The following is a 20423-nucleotide window of genomic DNA, read 5'->3' as shown; positions in this document are numbered from 1 at the left end:
GGGAAACTTTTCTTTTAAGTGATTGAAGGCCTCACCTTCTTCATCCAGAACTTTTACAAAGTTCCTGGTAGTGCCCAGCTTTATATGAAGGGGAGGCAAAATGATTTTATCGGGCTCAACCAATGGGGTATTGTTCACATTTATGTTTCCAGGAACATATGACTTCCTTGACTGCATAATGGTTCTTGGTGTCATGGCTGTCCCAAAGTCACAAAAAGCAGCAGTATTTCGTGAATCCAGCCTGTAAATCTGTAAGGAGTACAATAACTTTTAAATCACAGCAAAACTGCCATTCATGATCCTTATATTTGATTGCCTCTAGCAGCAAATCCATGGTTTCATAAGTTCCTTCCGCATCCACTGTGTAAGCCAAAGGTACTAATGGAAATGCATTGCCCTTATGCAGTAGTACTACTTTCAAGTTGATTTTACTGGAGTCAGTAAATAGTCACCACTCCTGTGGAGTATGTTGTACACCTAGGTGCATCATCAGACCATTGACATCTCTACATACACACATTGAATTCTGTGTATCGAAATATTGAACGGAGGAAACCTGTCTTGATCTGAAACAGGGAAGTTTTGTCCCTGGAGCTAGAAGGTTCTGTTGTTGCAGTCTCGACCACAAGAGTTCAGCTCGCTGTTTCGAAAGTTTAAGATTGCGAACCAAATTGCTCAATTCCTTTTGATTATAGAGCTGAGGCGAAGTGTCATGTTATTGAGGGTAGTACTCTTCTATATATTCAATACTTTCTGATTCACTTGACATGGTGTCTGGTTCCATGGCTTTCAGGTTACAGACAGGAACAGGCAACCCCTCATCATGGGGCGCAGGCAGTTGCATGGAAGATACATTTGGATATTTTATTTTGTATCTAACTTTGCTTGAATGTCCCGAAATATTTGTAAGACAGAAGTAACAGTCTTTAGGCTCACCATTGGAACAGCGAATGGCATGACTTGGCATTTTCCTTTCAGCCACTTGATTAAGGTTGTAGTACAGGTCATGCAGGCAATATGAGGTGCAAAATTTTTATGTTGATCACCAACAGGACAATCAAAATACAATTTATATGCCTCCTTAACCAAATAAGTGATTGGTTTTCTTTGGGATTTTTGAGTGAATTTCCCACACTCATAACAAAAGTTTGGGTGGTTCGGACAGCAACAAGATTCACCAGTTGCCATTTTTCTTAGTGTAAGTTTTAAACACTAAAAGTTTGCACTATCTTTCACAAGAAACACTCACTGAGGATCTCTTTCACACCACTGGATTACCACACCAACCATTTACTGTTGATTTGTAGATCTTCTAGCTCTCTGCAAATCAAAAACAAACAATTAAACATCAAAACAAAAGAACAGCAAAAAGTGATATACTGAAGACGAAAAATAAAAAAAAAAAACTTTAAAAACTCAAAAATGGTACGTGCTAGAACATTTTGAAAGGCACATTCAGATTCCACACACCAAAATACATACTAGTAGATGTATCACATCCCAGATGCAGAATGGCTGTTGACTAGTGTAATTTGCCCTTCCTTTTGCAACAGGCACTGCCATTGTCCCCTTGGGGTTCCATCATTCCAGTCTCTAACATCATATATTTCTAGCACCTTTAAAAAGATCATTTCTTCTGAAGTGACACAAGCAGTTTCATTAGTGTGGGATGTTCCATTCTATAAACTATAACTAGACTTCTAGTTAAACTAAGTGAAACAGCTGTACCAGTTGACATAATACACTCTTTGGTACGTTTCAGGCATGCTACCTTCTCAAGTGCAGCACTTCATTGGCTGGCTTCCTGTGCTCATTTAGCAACAAAATGACGAGACTGAGCTGTTAGTATGAAAGACGTGTCTGTATGAAAAAATAAATTTGAAAAGTAGGGACCAACAGTGTTTTCCATATGATAGTTCTATTCCAGCTGCTCCTTCTGAGCAAATAAGTATGAAGTATTGTTAATATGAATTCATTGGCAAATGGGTGGTCCGGGATTTGGACTACCGTCCTGGATGTGAGTCCTTGTTGTGGGATGGGCATAGCTATACAAGGTTTGGCTAAAAAATAACTGGTACGAGATTTCTTTATTTTTATTCCTTCATAACTTTTACATTATCCCCTTTGAAATTCTCCCTCCTTCGTTCCTTACATCATTCCATGCAAATTTTCCGGTGCTTCAAAGCAGTGTTTGAAGATTTTTCTGATGGCATGTTCATGATCTCTGTCACTTTTTCTTTCACATCTTCATCTTCCCAACTCTTTATTTCATTTCAGTACAGAGTTTCCATTTTGGGGTGTAAAAAGTCATACTGAGCAAGATGTGGTGAATAGGGTGGATTTTTCGAATGGAGGGAGTCCCGTGCCTAGCCAAAAACATCTTGACAACCAATGTAGTATGAGCTGGAACATTACACTGATGCAGAATCCACGAGTTGTTTTTCCACAACTTATGTTGCTTTCTTCCTACTAGTTAATGGAGTGTAGATAGGACTTCAAATTCCTTATTTGCAGTTCGACCTTCAGGCACTCAATTCATGTACACAGTGCCATGGATATTGAAAAACACAATCAGTGCTGCTTTGAATTTTCAGGGTGTATATGACACAGGACGACCGGGAGATCAGGGAAAAACCCGGGAATTTTTTCATCCCGGAGGAAACTGGGAAAAACCCACAAATTTATTAGAATTCTGGTAATTTTTCGTTGTTTTAGTTTTGAGTTAAATTTTTGTAGTTTTGACTGGTAAGAATCGATACTCTAACAAAGGATATTTTGTATCCCGCTACTGCAGAATAATACTGCAACAATAAAACGTGAATGCTATAAAAAATTAAAATAAAACATAAATTGCAAAGGAAATGTGCCATATATAACAACAAAACACAATGCTCATAAAGCGTTAGCCAGCAGCAAAATATGTTAAAGACTTTAGGAATGCTTCATAACAAATTGCCTCCGATGAGCGTGACACCACAACTGTTTACATTAAGCCTAGTTTACACGACGACACTAGGTTGCAGGCTACTGCGCTACCGGCCACTGCGCATGTGCGCCACGCGTTTGCATAACTCGTTGGTGAAACTAAACACTTTCGGCATGTTTCAACTTTGGTGACACTAGTTGCATGAGTGTTGAGGTTATGTGTGATCGCAGAGTGTAGACACACTGAAATATGAAGTGGGGAACGGAGGATAATGTTCGCTTTTTGGATATCTGTGCTTTGCGTAGGTGTTTGTGGGATTTCATTGATGCTGATTACAAAAATAAGCAACATATTACTGCCGCTGAGATCATCATGTGCAATCATAACATAGATGGTTTGACACTGTCTGAGCTGCAGGGCAAAATTTATTGAGTTGGGAGCACATATACAACTGAATTAAGAAAAATACAAGCAAGTGTAATTCTGGCCATGGCAATGCTCTTGTCCACGAGACTAAAATCCCATCGTTCGAGTTCGCCAACTCTTTGTTAGGGAATATTGTTGACAGGAGGGAAGTCTATACTGATTCAAGAAGCTGCATTCTTTATTCAATATTCATCTATTTAAAATGTCTCTGCAGTGCTCCCCATTCACATATGTTAGAATTTTGAAATATTGCAACTGTACAGATCTATCTTCAAGAAAGTAGTTTGCAAACCATTCTCTTCTTAATGCAGTCTGCTTCGAATAATTATTGTTGCTAATGTTAATAATTATTACTGTTAATGTAAATAATTATTGGTGTTAATGAAAAAGCATCATCACCAACTAAAACCGTATCTCATAGCATGCCGAGTGTTCTTGAATGTAATGCACGTAATGTGATATGTAATTTCAGTTCTGGTGACAGTGCTTCATGCATTATAGTACCTTTATTCCTTATCGCATAATTAACTCTATTTAGAAAAAATGTGAACAGTTCTGATTACATTCTAAGATAATTAAAAGAACTTCTTCTATCTTCCGTTATAAATTATTTCAGCAAGGATGCTGAGCAACCGAGCTTACTTCTTTTCTTCATCCAGTTACGAATCGAAACAAGTTCCTTATTTTTTCCTTATGCAGTGATTCCACGCGACAAGCTTTAACTCCATCACAACTCGTGTGACGTGCAGCTGCCAAAACTTTCATTTCAGACACGACTCAGGGACCCACAAAACGATGAAACTGAAGTGCATACCAGTGTCACTGTGTCTACAGTCCTATATGAAACCACTTTCGTGCAACTCGTTCCACGCAAAGAGTGGTGCAACCCAATGTCATCGTGTAAACTAGGCTTTAGATTTGTTTTAGCATTTACAAGCGGGCTCATGCACATGCGCAGTTGAGTGGCGTATGAGTAGTAACTTCTCCCGTTTCTGACTACAGACATGTGGCTGTTGGCAGTGTAAGAAGTCACAGCAAGCAGCTAGATGCAACCAGAAAAAGTTTAATTGCCGCGCCAAAGCTGGCAGATTCACTCATGCGCAGTGGGCCCGGATCTATGAGGGAGGGGGGCGCCAAATTCATATTCTTGAGAAGAAAAAACCTTGTTTCACAAAGTGCCTAGCATCCAGCACACATTGGTCTATTGATTACTCATGTGATTTTGATGTGCATTCCTGTTGGTTTTTGAACACACTCTGTAAGTTGATTTCTGAATGAATCCTAAGCCACGCAGGGTAGCCAAGTGGTCTGAGGAGACTTGTCACAGTTTGCGAGGCTTCCCCCGTCAGAAGTTCGAATCCTCTCTCAGGCATGGGTGTATGTGTTGTCCTTAGCATAAGTTAGATTAAGTAGTGTGTAAGCCTAGGGACCGATGACATCAGCAGTTTGGCCCCATGGAGAAAAAAATCATAAGTTGATCTTTGAATGCATGCGTAGTGTATGTGATGTCTCTGTCAGGGGAATCCTCATCGCATCTAGAAGTAAACTTTCCTGCAGGCAAAAGGGGACTGTGCTATACAAGCTGAGCGGAGCAAAGCCGAACGAGTGAACGCCAATCGCTGTCTGATTATGTTGTTGTTTGGGTTTACAAATGATCAGCATTGTTATAATTACTAGGAAAATCCATAGATTCAGACTACCAGAGTGGAAATAAATGACTAACAGGAATAACATGTAAGAAAGATTATGTATTGTCTTCTCGGTGTATACAGGGAAATGAAATTTTGTCAGAAAATTTTTAGCCAGATTGCTATGCTAGTAAGGGCCAGTTGTACAGTCTGCATCTAGCGGCCGCTTCAATTCTATTCTGGAAGTAGTGTGGAAAATGGTTTGTACAAACATAACAATGCCTAACCGGAGAATAATTGGGGATAACCAAACTGGCGACTCTGGCAGGGTTAGTGAAGTTAAGTGGCAAATAAGTTTTGACAAAGGCAGGAATAGTTCCAGAATTAGTCATGACAAGATTGTTTGTTAGAACGAGGAAGGAGAAGAAATGGGGACAGAACACAAATTAGGGAAGAATATGACGATTCCAAATTTATATAAAAATCTCGTACTACAGTAGAGTCTCAATTATGCAATCTTCGGTTATCCGACCTTCTGTGTTATCCTACCCTTTCACGGCGCCGGCCATGCGCCAGCCGACAACAGGTCAGTGACTGACGTGTTGTTTGTTGATACTCAGTTCATTGTTGAGCGACCTCGGCTGTTTTGGAAGATCGGAAAACCAAGAAAAATGGCGATTATGAAAAAGTAATTGAAGCTTTGTTCCTATGGTTTACTCAACACAGAGATAAAGCTGTACCTATGTCAGGACCTATTTTGCAGGAAAAAGCCTTAAAGTTTCGTATCGAACTAAACAAAGGTGAACCTTATTTCACAGCTAGTGTAGGCTGCCTCGATAGATGGAAGAAAAGATACGAAATTCGGCAACTTAATGTCTGTGGTGAAAAGCTTTCAGCAAATTTTGAAGCTGTTCAATTGTTTAGGAGTAAACTTCACAAGGTATTGGACAAGGAAAACTTAACAGGCGATCAAATTTTTAACTGCGACGAGACTGGTCTCAATTACAAAATGTTACCGGAAAAAACATTAGCGTCAACGGCCGAAAAGGCGGCGCCAGGCTACAAACGTAGCAAAGAAAGAGTGACAATTGTTGCATACAGTAACACCACAGAAAATTTGGAAGTGAAACTGTCTATGATAGGTAAGCCAGAAAAACCAAGAGCATTTAAACATGTATCTAAAAATGCTTTACCGGTGAAATATATATTAAAAAAAAAAATGATTGGGTGAGCTCAGACGTTTTTAAAGAATGATTTTTTTTAATAAGTTCGTGCCACAAACTGAAAAGTTTTTCAAAGCCAACAACTTGCCCCGCAAAGCACTGTTACTTCTATACAATGTCACTTGTCATCCTAATGAAGATGAACTTCAAGATCAAGATATAAAGGTCATGTTTTTGCCTCCAAATATCACATCCTTATGTCAGCCTATGGATCAAGGGACCTTAGAGACACTGAAGAGAAACTACCGCAGAAACTTACTTTCCTCCTTAATTAATGCTGTGGACGAGGGAGGAGACATGCCAGAGCAGTTGCGTCATATTAATTTGAAAGACGTAGCTTATGACGTGGCCCAATCTTGGGAGAGTGTTGGAGCAAATACAATTGCAAAATCCTGGAAAAATTTGCTACAGGAAAATCAAGAAAATTCTCCAGATGATGAAAATCTACATTAGCAGACTGAACCAGAAAATACTTCCCTGCTTTCATTGTTCCGGAATGTGCTGACGCCACAGAAGATGACATAAATGAATTTATTGTCAAAGATGAAGAATTTGAAGTGACATGAAGAAATAGTCAACATGGTAAACAAAAAAGAAGACGACAAAGAAGCGGATGTAGTGGAGGAAAGTGCGCCCAAGATTTCTCACAACGAAGGACACAAGAACTTAGAAACTGCTTTAAAATATTTAGAACAACTTGAGGAAACATCGTCTACCGAGGTTTTACTACTTAAGAGACTACATGATTTAGCGGCAAAAAAACGCCAAACAACAGGCAAACAAAAGACAATTGTTAACTCCTTCACACAGTAAATATCTATTCAGTCTAATTTGATTTATATTGTATTAAATCTTTAACTCATTTGGGCTACTTTAGTTTAATTTTTGTGTTTTTTGTATTATTTTCCGTGTTATCCGACCTTCCCGCTTATCTGACCTTGCCACAGCCGGTTTGGGTCAGATAATCTCTAGTGTACTACTTTTCGATCTCGTGCTCAAGAAACTGGAGCATATGAATGAAATGTGAAACTATTTTCTAACATAAACCTTTTTACTTGTAATAGGCCTAATAGGCACTTTATGTTGGTCTTGGTGAATTGTATTCTGTCATGTTATGAAAATGACCATTTGTGCCAAAACAGTCTCGTTTATTTGGTGTGTGTTACAATTTCTGCAGTGTTAAAAAGACCTGTTTTGTTTTATCCAGCAGACAGTGACAAAATAGACATAATCAGATCGAGAAACTACACCAATCTTGGGTACTATTTGTATTAACAGCTTACACAGTATTAGACAACGATATTTCGATTTTTCAGGTAGCAAAACATTTGATGGGCTTTGATGAGGTAATAGATTCAGTTACAGAAAGGAAAGCATGCCATGTGAATCTGTAGCACGATTAGAGAGAAAACAATGCAAGGACTTGAGGATTGAAGCAGCGTGCACTCTCTTGCTTGTCTCTTCTACTGGTTTCATGTATCCTACATTTAATTTTATGTCACCCAAAACAGAAAGTTATTAGCTAACAGGCGATAAAGAGTGAAAATTTTCTGAAGAGTTCTTGTTCTCCCGATTACAAATAATCCTATCCAATACTAATTGCGAGTTTTTTTTAAAGTAAGAAAAGAAAAGAGGGGCAGGATGTCAAACCGGGCGACTGGGAGCAGGAGAGGCACCACAGAACATTTTAATTTCCACTGTCGTGAATATAGTTTGATGGCATCCAGTAAAAAATATACACTTTTCAATTCCACGGAGCGAAATACGGTGACATGTGATTGAAGAATGCTGTCTGAAGAGGGGTGGCACTGCACTTGGGCACACTTCAGACCAAATAACATGTCTTACATTTCCTTGAACATATATGTTTTATGTATCAGACTCTTCAGAAAGATGTGCGCTACAAAATGAACATATTTTTGAAAATTCGATTTTTTAAAAAATATTTGACGCTGTCTCAAATGCTCGAGGGAGGGGGGGGTAGGAGGGGAGGGGGCAGGGGTAGCCACTATCTTAGTATTTTCCCGGTTCGGAAATATTGTAGATTCAAGGCTGATGCCCAGAGCAGTCTGACAACAAGTAATACTGGGGAAGTGCATAGTCTCCACGTGACCCGTTTTTACATTTAGTGATTTTGCTGTTTCTTCTTCGTTTACTGCTCTCACGTCAAATGAAAACAAAATGGATTTCTGTGGCTGGGAGCTATCAAGTGAATTAAAATACATCCACATAGTTATGGAATGCTAATGTACATAGTTTCAGATTTTATTTTATTTCCACTTTTCTGACAGCCATGCATTAATCGACTTGTAGAACAATGAAGTTATTTTTGTCGGTTTGCCAAAGAAATTTCGTTTTTATTGATCTTTTACACCGAGGCAATCAATGTGTTTGAAACAAAGTGTTTCGTTCCACACTATTGGCTAATTTCAACTGCTCGCTGCATTTCAAGTGCATGTTTTCACCTTCTAGCACATATGGCATTATGCCATAATGAAGAATCAAAAATGGGTTAATACAGTACTGGTACTCCAAGAAAATTTACATCCTGAAACCCACACTGAAAAGCGAAATTCCAATGCTATTGGAGTATCCTCTGATCTCTCTTTTCTTTTATGACATAATGTAAGATCTTTTAATGTTTTACATGTAACAAACATACGGGCTTCCTGCATCATAGCAGCTGCCAAAGCACGGTGGCGCCTGTTATCTGGCGCTCTCCGATGACTATTGAAATGAACCTATTTCTAACAGGTCGTGGGAAAATATTGCGAATGGTGTTTTGCAATGCGTTACTTTCAAAGTAAATTGCCTTTTATGGAAGTTGAACTATGTGTGAGAATGTATGATGATTTTCTTAAATCACAGAGCATTTGATGACGAGCCATTTTAGAAGTATTTCGAGCCCAGAAGATCAGACATTCATGTCGTTATTATGAGCAAATTGATGTAGTACTACAGGAAGCTCTCTCTTCTCTGCGCTAGCTAATTTATTTGTGGAAAAGTTTGAGGACAAGTCACTGGACTCGGCTAAAAATTTTACTCGCACATTTGTGTGATATATCTGAAAGTGTAACTCGCACAAAAAATATCAACATTACATGTGAAAGCTTAGCTTCTCTTGCAGCTTATTAACCTTAGAGACTAATATTATGTGTGAAAGTTTTGATTTTCTTGTAGCAACACTATGTATATTAATTTAAAACATTAACTTTTCCTGTTTGTGTATCCACGCTACTTAACAGTGATATTGCTATTAGCTGACTACATCACGTGACATGAGCTATGACTGTCTTACAAAAGCACTTCGCAATCTCAATAACAATGGTTCAGAAAGTGACATGCTGTGTTTGGTGGAATACAGATTTATACTTTCGTAATACGAAAATATGCAGCGTACATGTTGCTGAACATCAAAAATCTTTCCAAAAAGAGTTTTCTTCCCTGAGTTTAGTTTCCTAAAGTGCTGGGAAATTCTACGCCTGTGTATAAAAACGTAACCATTCAAAGGATTGATAAGTTTTACAGTCCCGAGGAAAAATATACTGTCAATTAATTACACGGAAAAAGTGTGTTTCATCTGAGAGAAAGTGTATTTTTGACCGGGAAATCCGGGAAAAATCTGCGAATTTGTTTTCCTTGTCCGCGTGTACACCCTGATTTTGATATTCAAGCCTTCTCTTTCGTGAATTGGGGCTCTTCCAGTGCAATGGAGTTCTAGAATATTGCTCAAGTGTGTGCGACCAATATGAGGTAGGACTAACAGGGATATTGAACATATACAGAGAAGAAAAGTTGCTTCTCACTATATAGTGGAGATGCTGAGTCGCAGATTGGCACAATAAAAAGATAGTCTTAAATAAGGTTTCGGCCAGTATGGTGTCCATCAAAAATAGAACACACACACACACACACACACACACACACACACACACATCTCTCTCTCTCTCTCTCTCTCTCTCTCTCTCTCTCTCTCTCTCTCTCTCTCTGCAGTCTCTGGCAAGTGAAGTCAGAGTGTGGCTTTAGTTGCCAGAGACTGCAGAGAGAGAGAGAGAGAGAGAGAGAGAGAGAGAGAGAGAGAGATAGTGTGCGTGTGTGTTCCTTAGAAGGAACAACTACAATTTAACTACAACTTTTTTTTAACAAAGAAAAACTTTGTAATTTCTTTTTCGATTAAGAAAATGGCATATCGTTACATTGATATACATTTACACTGCAAAAGGTATTCTGCATTTCAAGCTAAGAATTTGTCAATACTCTGTGTGTATTTTAAGAGGAATGTGCGGAACCATCATTGTGACAAGTAAATTTTTATGTATTTTTTACCATAATGGATGTTTCGGAGAGTTCGAACACATTTATCCTCTGTACAGAATTACTTTAGGATTGACACTTCAGCAGGAGCACATAGAGGGGCGGAGCATAATTACTACATCCTGCACTGCGATCAAACATGTAATCTTGTATTTCATTCAACCTGCTCACACTAGCAAACTGTACAGTGTATAGAGATACAACTAGCTGTGTGTTCTGAAAGAGGGGAGCTGTGATTTCGTTTTGCTTTTATTTATGACAAAAAATTTTTAATAAGATACATGGAGAGATTGCAAAAATGTGTTTCCTGGTAATGCTATCGGACCTTTGATGCACAAGAAAGTGTTTTGTTGTTGAGTTTAGATCACTGTTCCCCAAACTTTTTATCCCGTCGACCCCTTCATAGCATATTTGCCTTCTTATCAACCCCCATATTAAGTATTTAACAAAAACATTTTTTTTTTATTTCTGACGTTACAACCTCCAGATTAGTTATTCAACAAAAACATTAAATAATTTATTTGCATTTCTGATGTTAAGCAATAAGGAGACCAGCATAACAATCCAACAAAAGAACTTATAATTTCCATACCTTACAAAATCCACCCAATAAGTTTAACAGAGAGAGAAGATATTCTCCAGCGTTGTTATAATCTTAAAAAAAAAATAGTAAAATAATGTATCGATGGAAATTTGCCTATAGTTCTTAAACCATACACGCTGTAATATGTAAAACCCACAATTATATTTGGAAATTAAGTTATACTGAATGAAGAAGCCTCTTACTGTCTTTTTTTGACTACTGTATACTTCAAAATGTTAACATACCTTTGTATTGAAGTAATTTATATTAGTGGGTGGATGTATCTGAAGAGAATCAGCAAGATTATTGATATTCAGTTGAAAATTGGTAAGTTTTAATTGCAGATCACCACGTTTTCCAAGTTCTGTTTGTTCCCCTGTTTCATCAAAATTCCGTTTGTGTAGCTAAAACCAACTACAACCACAAATGAAGTTGGGAATGCAAGTAAGACAGGTTTGACTTCTGCTTTGAGCTTGCAATATTTTTTGTTAGCAGTATTGTTATTGCACCAAAATTCCATGAGGTTTTTATTTTTAAGCAATGCTTAAGCTTCAAGATCTGCAAATATTTCAGTTAGTTCATTTCTAAGCCAGGTTCACTACCTTCATTATCTATTTTTGCATCAAGTGGAATAGCAAACCATTCTGGAACAAGCATATTCCCCAAGTCTTCTAAACATGCTTTAAAATCTTTCCTTAATTTATCAAGATGTTTAATGTATGTCTCCAAATCATGGTCTAAAATATTTTCATTTTCTTGTAGTGCTCACAAGTTTGAAATAGTAACAATTGGATCATGCCAGTGAAGATATAAATAGCTCCATTTTTACTGGAATGGCCACTGTGAATGTTGGAGCTTGAACAACTGTAAAGTTTTTTTTTTCCTTGCAAATGCTTGTTTACTTCATTAAATTTCAAATAAAGGTCTGCCAGAGAGAATATATTGTTCTTCCACTGTTTTAACTCACGATATAGTGATAGATCCAGATTCCTAAGGAATTCTTCAGTAGAGTCGTACAAGTCAACAAGCCTGTGCAAAATATCACCTCTTGGCAACCATCTTTCGTTTCATCACATTCTTCTCATTACTTTGCAAACAATTGGAAATTGAGAGGGTAACCTTTAATTTTATTTAGCGACCTTGTGCACACTTTTAGAGTATCTCGAAGTTCGCCGTTTAGTTTAGGCAGGTGCTCACTTTCAGGTTCGTATCATATATACTCTTCATGGTTGTCACAAGAAAAGGGGGGGGGGGGGGATTTTAGAGGTACGCAAAGTATTCTGTAAGACACACTGTAAAAATGGCCTTCAGAATATTGCTTAGATGTATGCATACGTATCACTTACAGTAACAAACAGTGTTCTATAAAATAATCAACAAATGTTGACAGAAAACCAGGAAAAAAAGGCTGCAAGAAAAACCTTACATCCTGTTGACAAGAATGGCAGCATCAAAGATATTAAACAGGTACAGAATAAGGACATCAAATCATTCAATTCAAAGAATGACATACCTTGTGCAGATGAAACTGAGAAGGCCCCAGAAACGCAATTAGAGTTGAAGGAGAGCCCTCCCATTAAGGAGAAGGGAGGTGATAGCCCAGAAATTGTGAAAAATACTGAGAAAAAATTGGATGAACAGGTAAATACAGCAGCTGTTTTTAACTATAGCAGATATTTTGATATTTTTTTCTTTGTAACATTTTATGATACTTCATTGTCTTGTTCCTTTTGTATATGTTGTTGTCATATTGTGTGCTTTATTCTAATACCTATCTATTTTAAAATATATCACAAACTACAATTGTGTTTCTTTTGCACACTCATTGCATTACTTGTACCATGGAAAAAGAAACTACCCACTCCTTGCACATTTAAATTTTTTTCCTCTTTCTCGAAGGAAAGAAATGCTAATTGAAAACAAATTCATGCTTGCTAAGCGAGTGACCGTGTTTCATTAACCATCTTAAAATAATGTAGCAATTTAAGAAATAAATATAACTAAATAAATGCCACATGTGTCAACTTCACTTGGAATTTGAGCAGAACTGTACTGTACTGGGCATTGTCATCCTGCATTGGTTTTTCATAGAGTTTTTTTCTTTTTTTTTTTTCTTGGATACATATATGTATTAACTCACTTCCTTAGTTTTACCAAGAAAGATTCTAAGTTATAACCTTTCTCTTTAACGAGTAATCCTAATTTATTGACTGAATATGAATTGTGTTAGGCGATTACACAATTACTGATTTCGTGCAGTTCTTGTTCCAACACATACGGCAACATTTGACATGGTTGGGTAAGAGTATGTATGTGTAAAGTTGTAACCATCCCTGTATATCCTAATTAGGTGAGCACCACTTGTTGCCCAGGTATGTATTTATTCCAATCTTCTATTGGTTCATCTCCTGCTACCACCTCTTCCTGTTCATCTCCTCTCCTTTCCTTTGTGTGTCCATCCCCTCCATGCTCCTCTCTCTTCACTTTCTCTGTCCATTTTGTCCTCCCCCTTTGCCTTTTCATCTCTTCGTCCACCATCACTCTGCCTGTGTTTTCCTCCCTCTGTCTCTACCCAACTCCTCCTCCTTTCCTTTCTCTGTGCATCTCCTCCTCCTATCTACGTCTATCTCCTCCTTCCCCATTGCTGTCTGTCCTCATCCTCCAGTCTTTCTCCACTCACACTTACACCAATAGGAGGTTGGTGGTTCGTACCACTACAGTATTTCTCTCCAGATTGTAACTAATGTGTGTAACAACCTTAATTGAAATTATTCCAGGGGTTTAGGCTGAGCTTTTCACCTGCAGCTTTGGTACATATGCACATGTCAGATATACTTCACATGTATTTAAAATATTTCACACACATCTGTACACATATCTCACCTGTATTTGTACTAAATTTCACCCTGCAGTTTCATTTTCATGCAGTTCACTGTTTATGACACTGTATCTTCCGAACTACATACTGTACAATAACATATGTGCACAAGTACATCTAGTGGTGTATGTACCTACTGTCTGCGAAATGTGTTGTGAATCGATTTACTAGTACAGAAGTAATAAATTAAAATGTCATGCATGATGTGGCAGCTTTTTCTCACTTTTCAGTATTTGACAGCATATCTCCTGAACTGTGTGTCATAAAGTGATATAATTTTTGTGGTACATTCAGTGCCATTTGTGGTTACTATCTGTGAAAACTGATTTGAATAGAATTAGTACGAATCTCCACTATATGGTGATAAGTAACAGCCATCCTTTTCATAATATTATTACATTCCATCCTGGATTTTCCATTGTTGAACACCTCGTAAACTAAGTGTCGCACAACGATGTAATTTTCCTGGTACATTCAGTGTTGTGTGAATTCAGTCTGAAATATGTGTTATGAATATAATTAGTAGTAAAGAGGCAATAAATTTATGTGTAAAATAGTTTGTTGCAAGTCACCAAGTTTTCTGGTCCTCAAATATTGGATGACTAAAGTATGAATATTCTCCTGTTGTGGTCTACACTACTTTTTCATCCTCCCCCCCCCCCCCCTTTCTTAGGTGGGTGGTTCTTGTCCCCTCAGTGATTATTTCCAATCTGTAAATGATATTGTACCACATTTGGTTGAAATCGGTCCAGTGGTTTAGGAGGAGATGTGGAACATAGATACATTTTTATAATTTATATGGATTAAAATTATGTATTAGAGAGCACTTAACATCTTGGAACTGAGTCCCTTCAATCAAAGCTCTCAGATTTATGTGGGCAGTGCACACAGTTGCCAATGTGCGACAGCAAAGCATCAGTTCATTTTCGTTATTCAAGTAGTTCACGCTAGCTGTCACACTTGGGAGGGAACCAACACTGTTTCTGATCTTCGCCTACCACGGTGGACAATAGTTCATTTTGGCCTCGAAGACAGCCGACTCATTATTTTATTGAGCCTTAACTTAGGGCAGTTGACATTCTTTGGGAAAACACTGCAGTGGCAGTGAGGTGACGGATTTACATTAGTCTATATGCTTCATTGTTGATTTTAGGGGAACGAAAAGGAAGATACATGTGTAGAATCTGGTTCATTCTTCCATTCTCTGTCCATAAATAGGTATTCTATTTCCTATCTGCACATACCCCCACCCCTGAAAACACACACACACACACACATTCTCTCTCTCTCTCTCTCTCTCTCTCTCTCTCTCTCTCTGTCTGTCTCTCAACATTCCTCATCAGCCACAGTGGGGTTGCCTATGCATTACTCAGCGCCAACCCGAACATGGAACAGTTGTATCACAGTTGGCCAATGCTTCTCTTGTAATGCCCTGAAATGAGGCATATTCGCCTTACTATTCTTCCTTCACCTCCCATAGTGACATTTCATTGCATTATAGGTACATATTGTCTTGGTTTGTCACTGTGGCCATCATGCTCTCAATCACCTGCATCCTACATCGTAACCCTGTGGAACATTTAACTTCAAGGCCAGCCCTATATATCTACACCATTTACTATGCAAGCCCTGCCACTGGCATTACTTACCCCCATCTAACATAGGAACACTTTCGAAAGCAACCACACCTTTCACCATCTACACTGCGACTACTACTCAGCATTCTTGTCGGTATGACCACGTGCAAACTACCTGTTCTACAAGACTGCAATTCTGCTCAGCACCTCTTTTGTTTGGTAAGCAACAATCTAACCCATTTACATAGTTTTTTCAGTCCTGTATTTTCGTTTAATGAGAGCAGCCACTTTGGCTATACACTGGTATATTAATCTACATTTACTTCTATACTCTGCAAACCACCATGAGGTGCATGAAAGAGGGTATGACCCATTGTACCAGTTACTATAGTTTTTTCCCCATTTCATTTACGTATGGAGTGTGGGAAGAATGATTGTTTGAATGCCTCTGTGCTTGCAGTAATTATTCTAATCTTATTATTGTGATCCCCATTTGAGGAATATGTAGGGGATTGTAATATATTCATATAGTCATCATTTAAAGTGTGTTCTTCTAACTTTGTTAATAGACTTTCTCTGTACAGGTTACATCTGTCTTAAAGAGTCTTCCAGTTCAGTTTGCTTCAGTAACTCTGTGACACTCTCCAATGGATCAAACAGACGTGTGATCATTAATGCTGTCCCTCTCTGTATACGTTTAGTATCCTTTGTTAGTCCAGTTTGGTATGGGTCCCACCTACTTGAGCATTATTCTAGAACAAGTTGCACGATAGATTTGTAAGCAATCTCATTTGTAGACTTATCGCCCTTCCCTACCAATAAACTGAAGTGTACCAGGCTGCTTTACTCACAACTGAGCCTAGGTGACAATTCCATTTCATAATCCTACAAAGTGTTACATCCAGGTATTTTTATGAGCTGGCCGATTACAACAGTGACTCATTGATATCATAGTAATAGGGTACTACATTTTTTTGTTTTGTGAAGTGCACAATTCTACAATCCTGAACAATTAAAGCAAGTTACCAATCTTTGCACCACTTTGAAAACTTATGAAGATCTGACTGAATATTTATGCAGCTTCTTTCAGATAGTATTTCATTATAGATAACTCTATCATTTTCAAAAAACCTGAGGTTACTGTAAATACTGTCAAAAAGTCATTAATATACATCATTTGAACAGCAAGGGTACCAACACATTTCCTTGGGGCACACCTGAAGTAATTTCTATATCTGACAATGACTCTCCATCCAACATAACATTCTGCGTCCTCCATACCAAAAAGTCCTCAATCCAGTCACAAATTTCACTTGATACCCATATACTTATACTTCCAAAAATAAGCACAGGTGTGCTACTGCGTCAAATGCATTTTGGAAATTAAGAAATACTGCACCTACCTGACTGCTTTGACCGAAAGCTTTCAGTATGTCTTGTGAGAAAAGTGTGAGTTGGGCTTCACATGGTCGATGTTTTCGGAATCCGTGCTGATTGGCATGGAGGAGATCTTTCTGTTAGAGATATTTGAGCTCAGAATATGTTCCAAGATTCTACAAAAAATCAATGTTAGAGATATTGGACATTAGTTTTGTGGATTACTTCTACTACCCTTCTTGTTGATGGGTATGAGCTGTTTGAAGACCTATGTTTGTTTGTGTCTGTATATGTGTTGATGGATACGTGTGTGTGTGCGAGTGTATACCCGTCCTTTTTTCCCCCTAAGGTAAGTCTTTCCGCTCCCGGGATTGGAATGACTCCTTACCCTCTCCCTTAAAACCCACATCCTTTCGTCTTTCCCTCTCCTTCCCTCTTTCCTGATGAGGCAACAGTTTGTTGCGAAAGCTTGAATTTTGTGTGTATGTTTGTGTTTGTTTGTGTGTCTGTCGACCTGCCAGCACTTTCATTTGGTAAGTCACATCATCTTTGTTTTTTTAATATATATATATATATATATATATATATATATATATATATATATATATTAGTTGTCCTTTATAGTTTGGTAATCATTGTTGCCACTTGCCACTTTGGTCACTGATACCAGTTTTGATGTGGGCATCCTCAAAGAGGTCAGGTCTATTTGCTGCCATTAGATCCAATACATTTCCATCATGTTTGGGGTTCCTAACTATTTGTTCTTGGCAGTTTTCAGAGAAGGCATTTAGTAAAGTTTCACAGGTTGTCTTATCACGCCACCACAAGCAAAACTGTAATTTTCCCAATTAATTTTTGGATGATTAATGTATGACTGGTTTCAATCAGATTTCTGTATGTAGTATTATGTGAGCTTCGCTGCTTTTCATGAGCCTTTCAGTCTCTGGCACTTTGTTGCGAATGCTTTGGCAGTTAACCATTAGGATTTTAACACTCTCTTCTATGAGAGGCATTTCCTCCTACCTTACACTGATATTTCTGAGTTTCGTAAAGCTGTCATTATCTGGATTGGGTGGAGAGTTGCCTAATATAAAAGACCCACGTGTGCAGCCCATACACAGTCGGCTACCTGAGTAGCAGCCTCTCTTATGTGTAGTGCACACTTGACTGATTTAGGGGGACACTATAGTTCTCAACTGTATGGTGCAAGTCAAGGAAGTTGCAGCCTAGCATCTCTACAAAACCTTTGAAGTCTCTGGTTTAGTCCTTCCACTTTACTCAGAGCCAAAGGGCTATGATCAGTTCTGGGAACAGTGGTACAAATTGTGAACCTTGTTGAAATTCCATGTGCAAAGCTGGTCTTCTCAACCTTTTTTCTGTCACTAATGTTCCTTTCACTTCAGGCAGTGATTAGTTTATTTTATATCAACTTGCACTATGATTCTGACTTTACATTAAGTGGCAGGTTTCCCTGCAAGTCATTTCACAAGTTAGAGAATGCCATAACACCTGCAGTACGACTGTCCCTATTGCTGAGATGGTTTAACAGGATCCCTGACAGTTCACAGTACTGTTGCCAGCTTTGAACTGCGAAGCACTAATGGCTGTAGGCGAAAACAGCAACCGTCTACAGAGCAGTGACAACAATGAGGTGTTGCTATAGAGGTGTTTACAAAATTGTATCACGTTATTGGCTGAGGTAGGCTCGCGAATATGCCATGTTGTAACTGGTAGGCATCAGCTCACGATGACTCAACTATAGTAAAGCACTGCGGTGTTCAAACCAGTATTTGGGCTGATGATAGCTGTACTGTACCTGTTACCTCCTTTAGTCTTTGTAAACAGTCGACTTGCAGAGGGGAAAATAGGGGAAAATTCTGGAATTGAAGAGACATAAAATTGGCTTCTTCTGGAAATTTATAATTTTTCATAAAAATGTTACAGAATTAATATGACTCCCAAATTTTAGAGTGTACGTATCATAAGAATATTTTTCTTTCTCATAGGAGAAGATGGAGTCAGAGGAAGTGCAAGGGGAGGTAATGGATAAAAAATCATCACTACAACCAATTGAAACAATTGAAATAAAAGAAGAAAAACTTAGTGAAGCGGAAGAAGAAATTGTGGAAGAGGATACAAGTTTAAAAGTTCCTTGTGTTGAATCAACTACTCTGCCAGAGCTTGAGCAGAAATCTGATCCAAACAAGAAGATAGAAAATGTAATTAAAAGTGTTGCTGGAAAGGGTATGCGTCCAAATATAAACAAAGGGGCAGATGAAGGCTCAAGTGAAGATGAATATGTAGTAGAGAAAATTCTTGCAAAAAGATTCAATCCAAGAAGAAAGTACTATGAATATTTGCTGAAATGGGAAGGCTATCCACAGTGAGTATTCTGTTTTATCCTCTTTTTAACTTTTCTTTCAGCTGTGATTATACATTCAGTCATGAGCAGTTGGATTAGATACACCTAACTCAACGGCATATAGCATTCCGTTTCACATTGATTATAGTGGTGATGAATTTTACTTTGGCCTTAACAGTAGACTGAAAGCATGATGGAGCCATCTTAATCCATAAGTATTCATCTGTTGCCAGCAACTCACAGAGATCGGACAGAACTTGGACCAGAATGCTCATGTCTCTATCAGTGATGTTACAGTTGCGCTCGAAATGTCAGATGACTTGAAGAGCTATGTAACATTGTGACGAAATTCAGGTGTGTCAGGAGGTGTTTTTCTCTGATGAAAGCACAGTTTAGGAGTGAGATGCTGCAGCTGTACATGTGTGTATGATAAGACAGTAGATGTCTGTATTGATAGCCAGTGAGAGATGGTGGCAGGCAGCTGGTGGTCTCGTTTTGTCCCATGTAAATATCTCCTACATAAGAGCACCTCCACCACCTGCCTGATTGGTGCCCTGCTTGTGAGCAAGATGTATCACTTCATTTTCTGTTATAATTTACAATAGTCAGTGATAGCATCTGTCATCAGTATGTTATTGCCCTTGGAGCTGACTGTGGTGGTGGCAGTTTTCTCCAAATCGAGGTGCTTACATTACAGGTTTGACACGGTGGTGTGTGATGGAATATGCTGAGTACCAAGTAGCTGCAATCAAATGCTCTGACATGCATTTTCAACTGTCACATTGGCAGCTAGTACTAAGTCTAATTGGCAGGTCAGTCACTCACATTACATGTGATATTGTTCCCTTTACCATGACAACAGTAACAAACCCTCCCATACACTTCAGTTATCTTCAGTTCAATTGTTCACGTGTGTATTACTCCACTTTCTTTCAGTACTAACTACCCTAAAACTTAAAGGTATTTAATGTCAAATAATTATCTATCCTGCCTATCGCATGTGCCCTATAATAACATTGAGTTACATAAATTTTGATGAACATGCTTTAAATGCCCTGGTAGGTGTCAGTATTATACAGCCATAGGTTTAATGAGTCATTTTTGCAAAATACTGGCATAAATTACCTAC

The 20423-nt window shown here is 38.3% G+C and overlaps 1 protein-coding gene across 5 annotated transcripts in view; it reads left to right on the top strand.

Annotated features, from left to right (window-relative positions):
• The window catches only part of LOC124607023, a 116218-nt gene that overhangs the window by 28790 nt on the left and 67005 nt on the right, over positions 1-20423 (top strand). For all 5 annotated transcript variants that reach the window (XM_047139186.1, XM_047139185.1, XM_047139184.1 and 2 more), the window contains 2 exons: positions 12491-12741; positions 18939-19315. In XM_047139186.1, the coding sequence (XP_046995142.1) occupies positions 12491-12741; positions 18939-19315 (628 nt within the window). The remainder of the gene's footprint in view (positions 1-12490; positions 12742-18938; positions 19316-20423) is intronic.

This window comes from Schistocerca americana, chromosome 3, assembly GCF_021461395.2.
Source record: "Schistocerca americana isolate TAMUIC-IGC-003095 chromosome 3, iqSchAmer2.1, whole genome shotgun sequence".
Lineage (NCBI taxonomy): Eukaryota > Metazoa > Arthropoda > Insecta > Orthoptera > Acrididae > Schistocerca > Schistocerca americana.
Note: the sequence above shows the minus strand (reverse complement) of the source record. Positions and strands in the feature narration are given on the sequence as shown.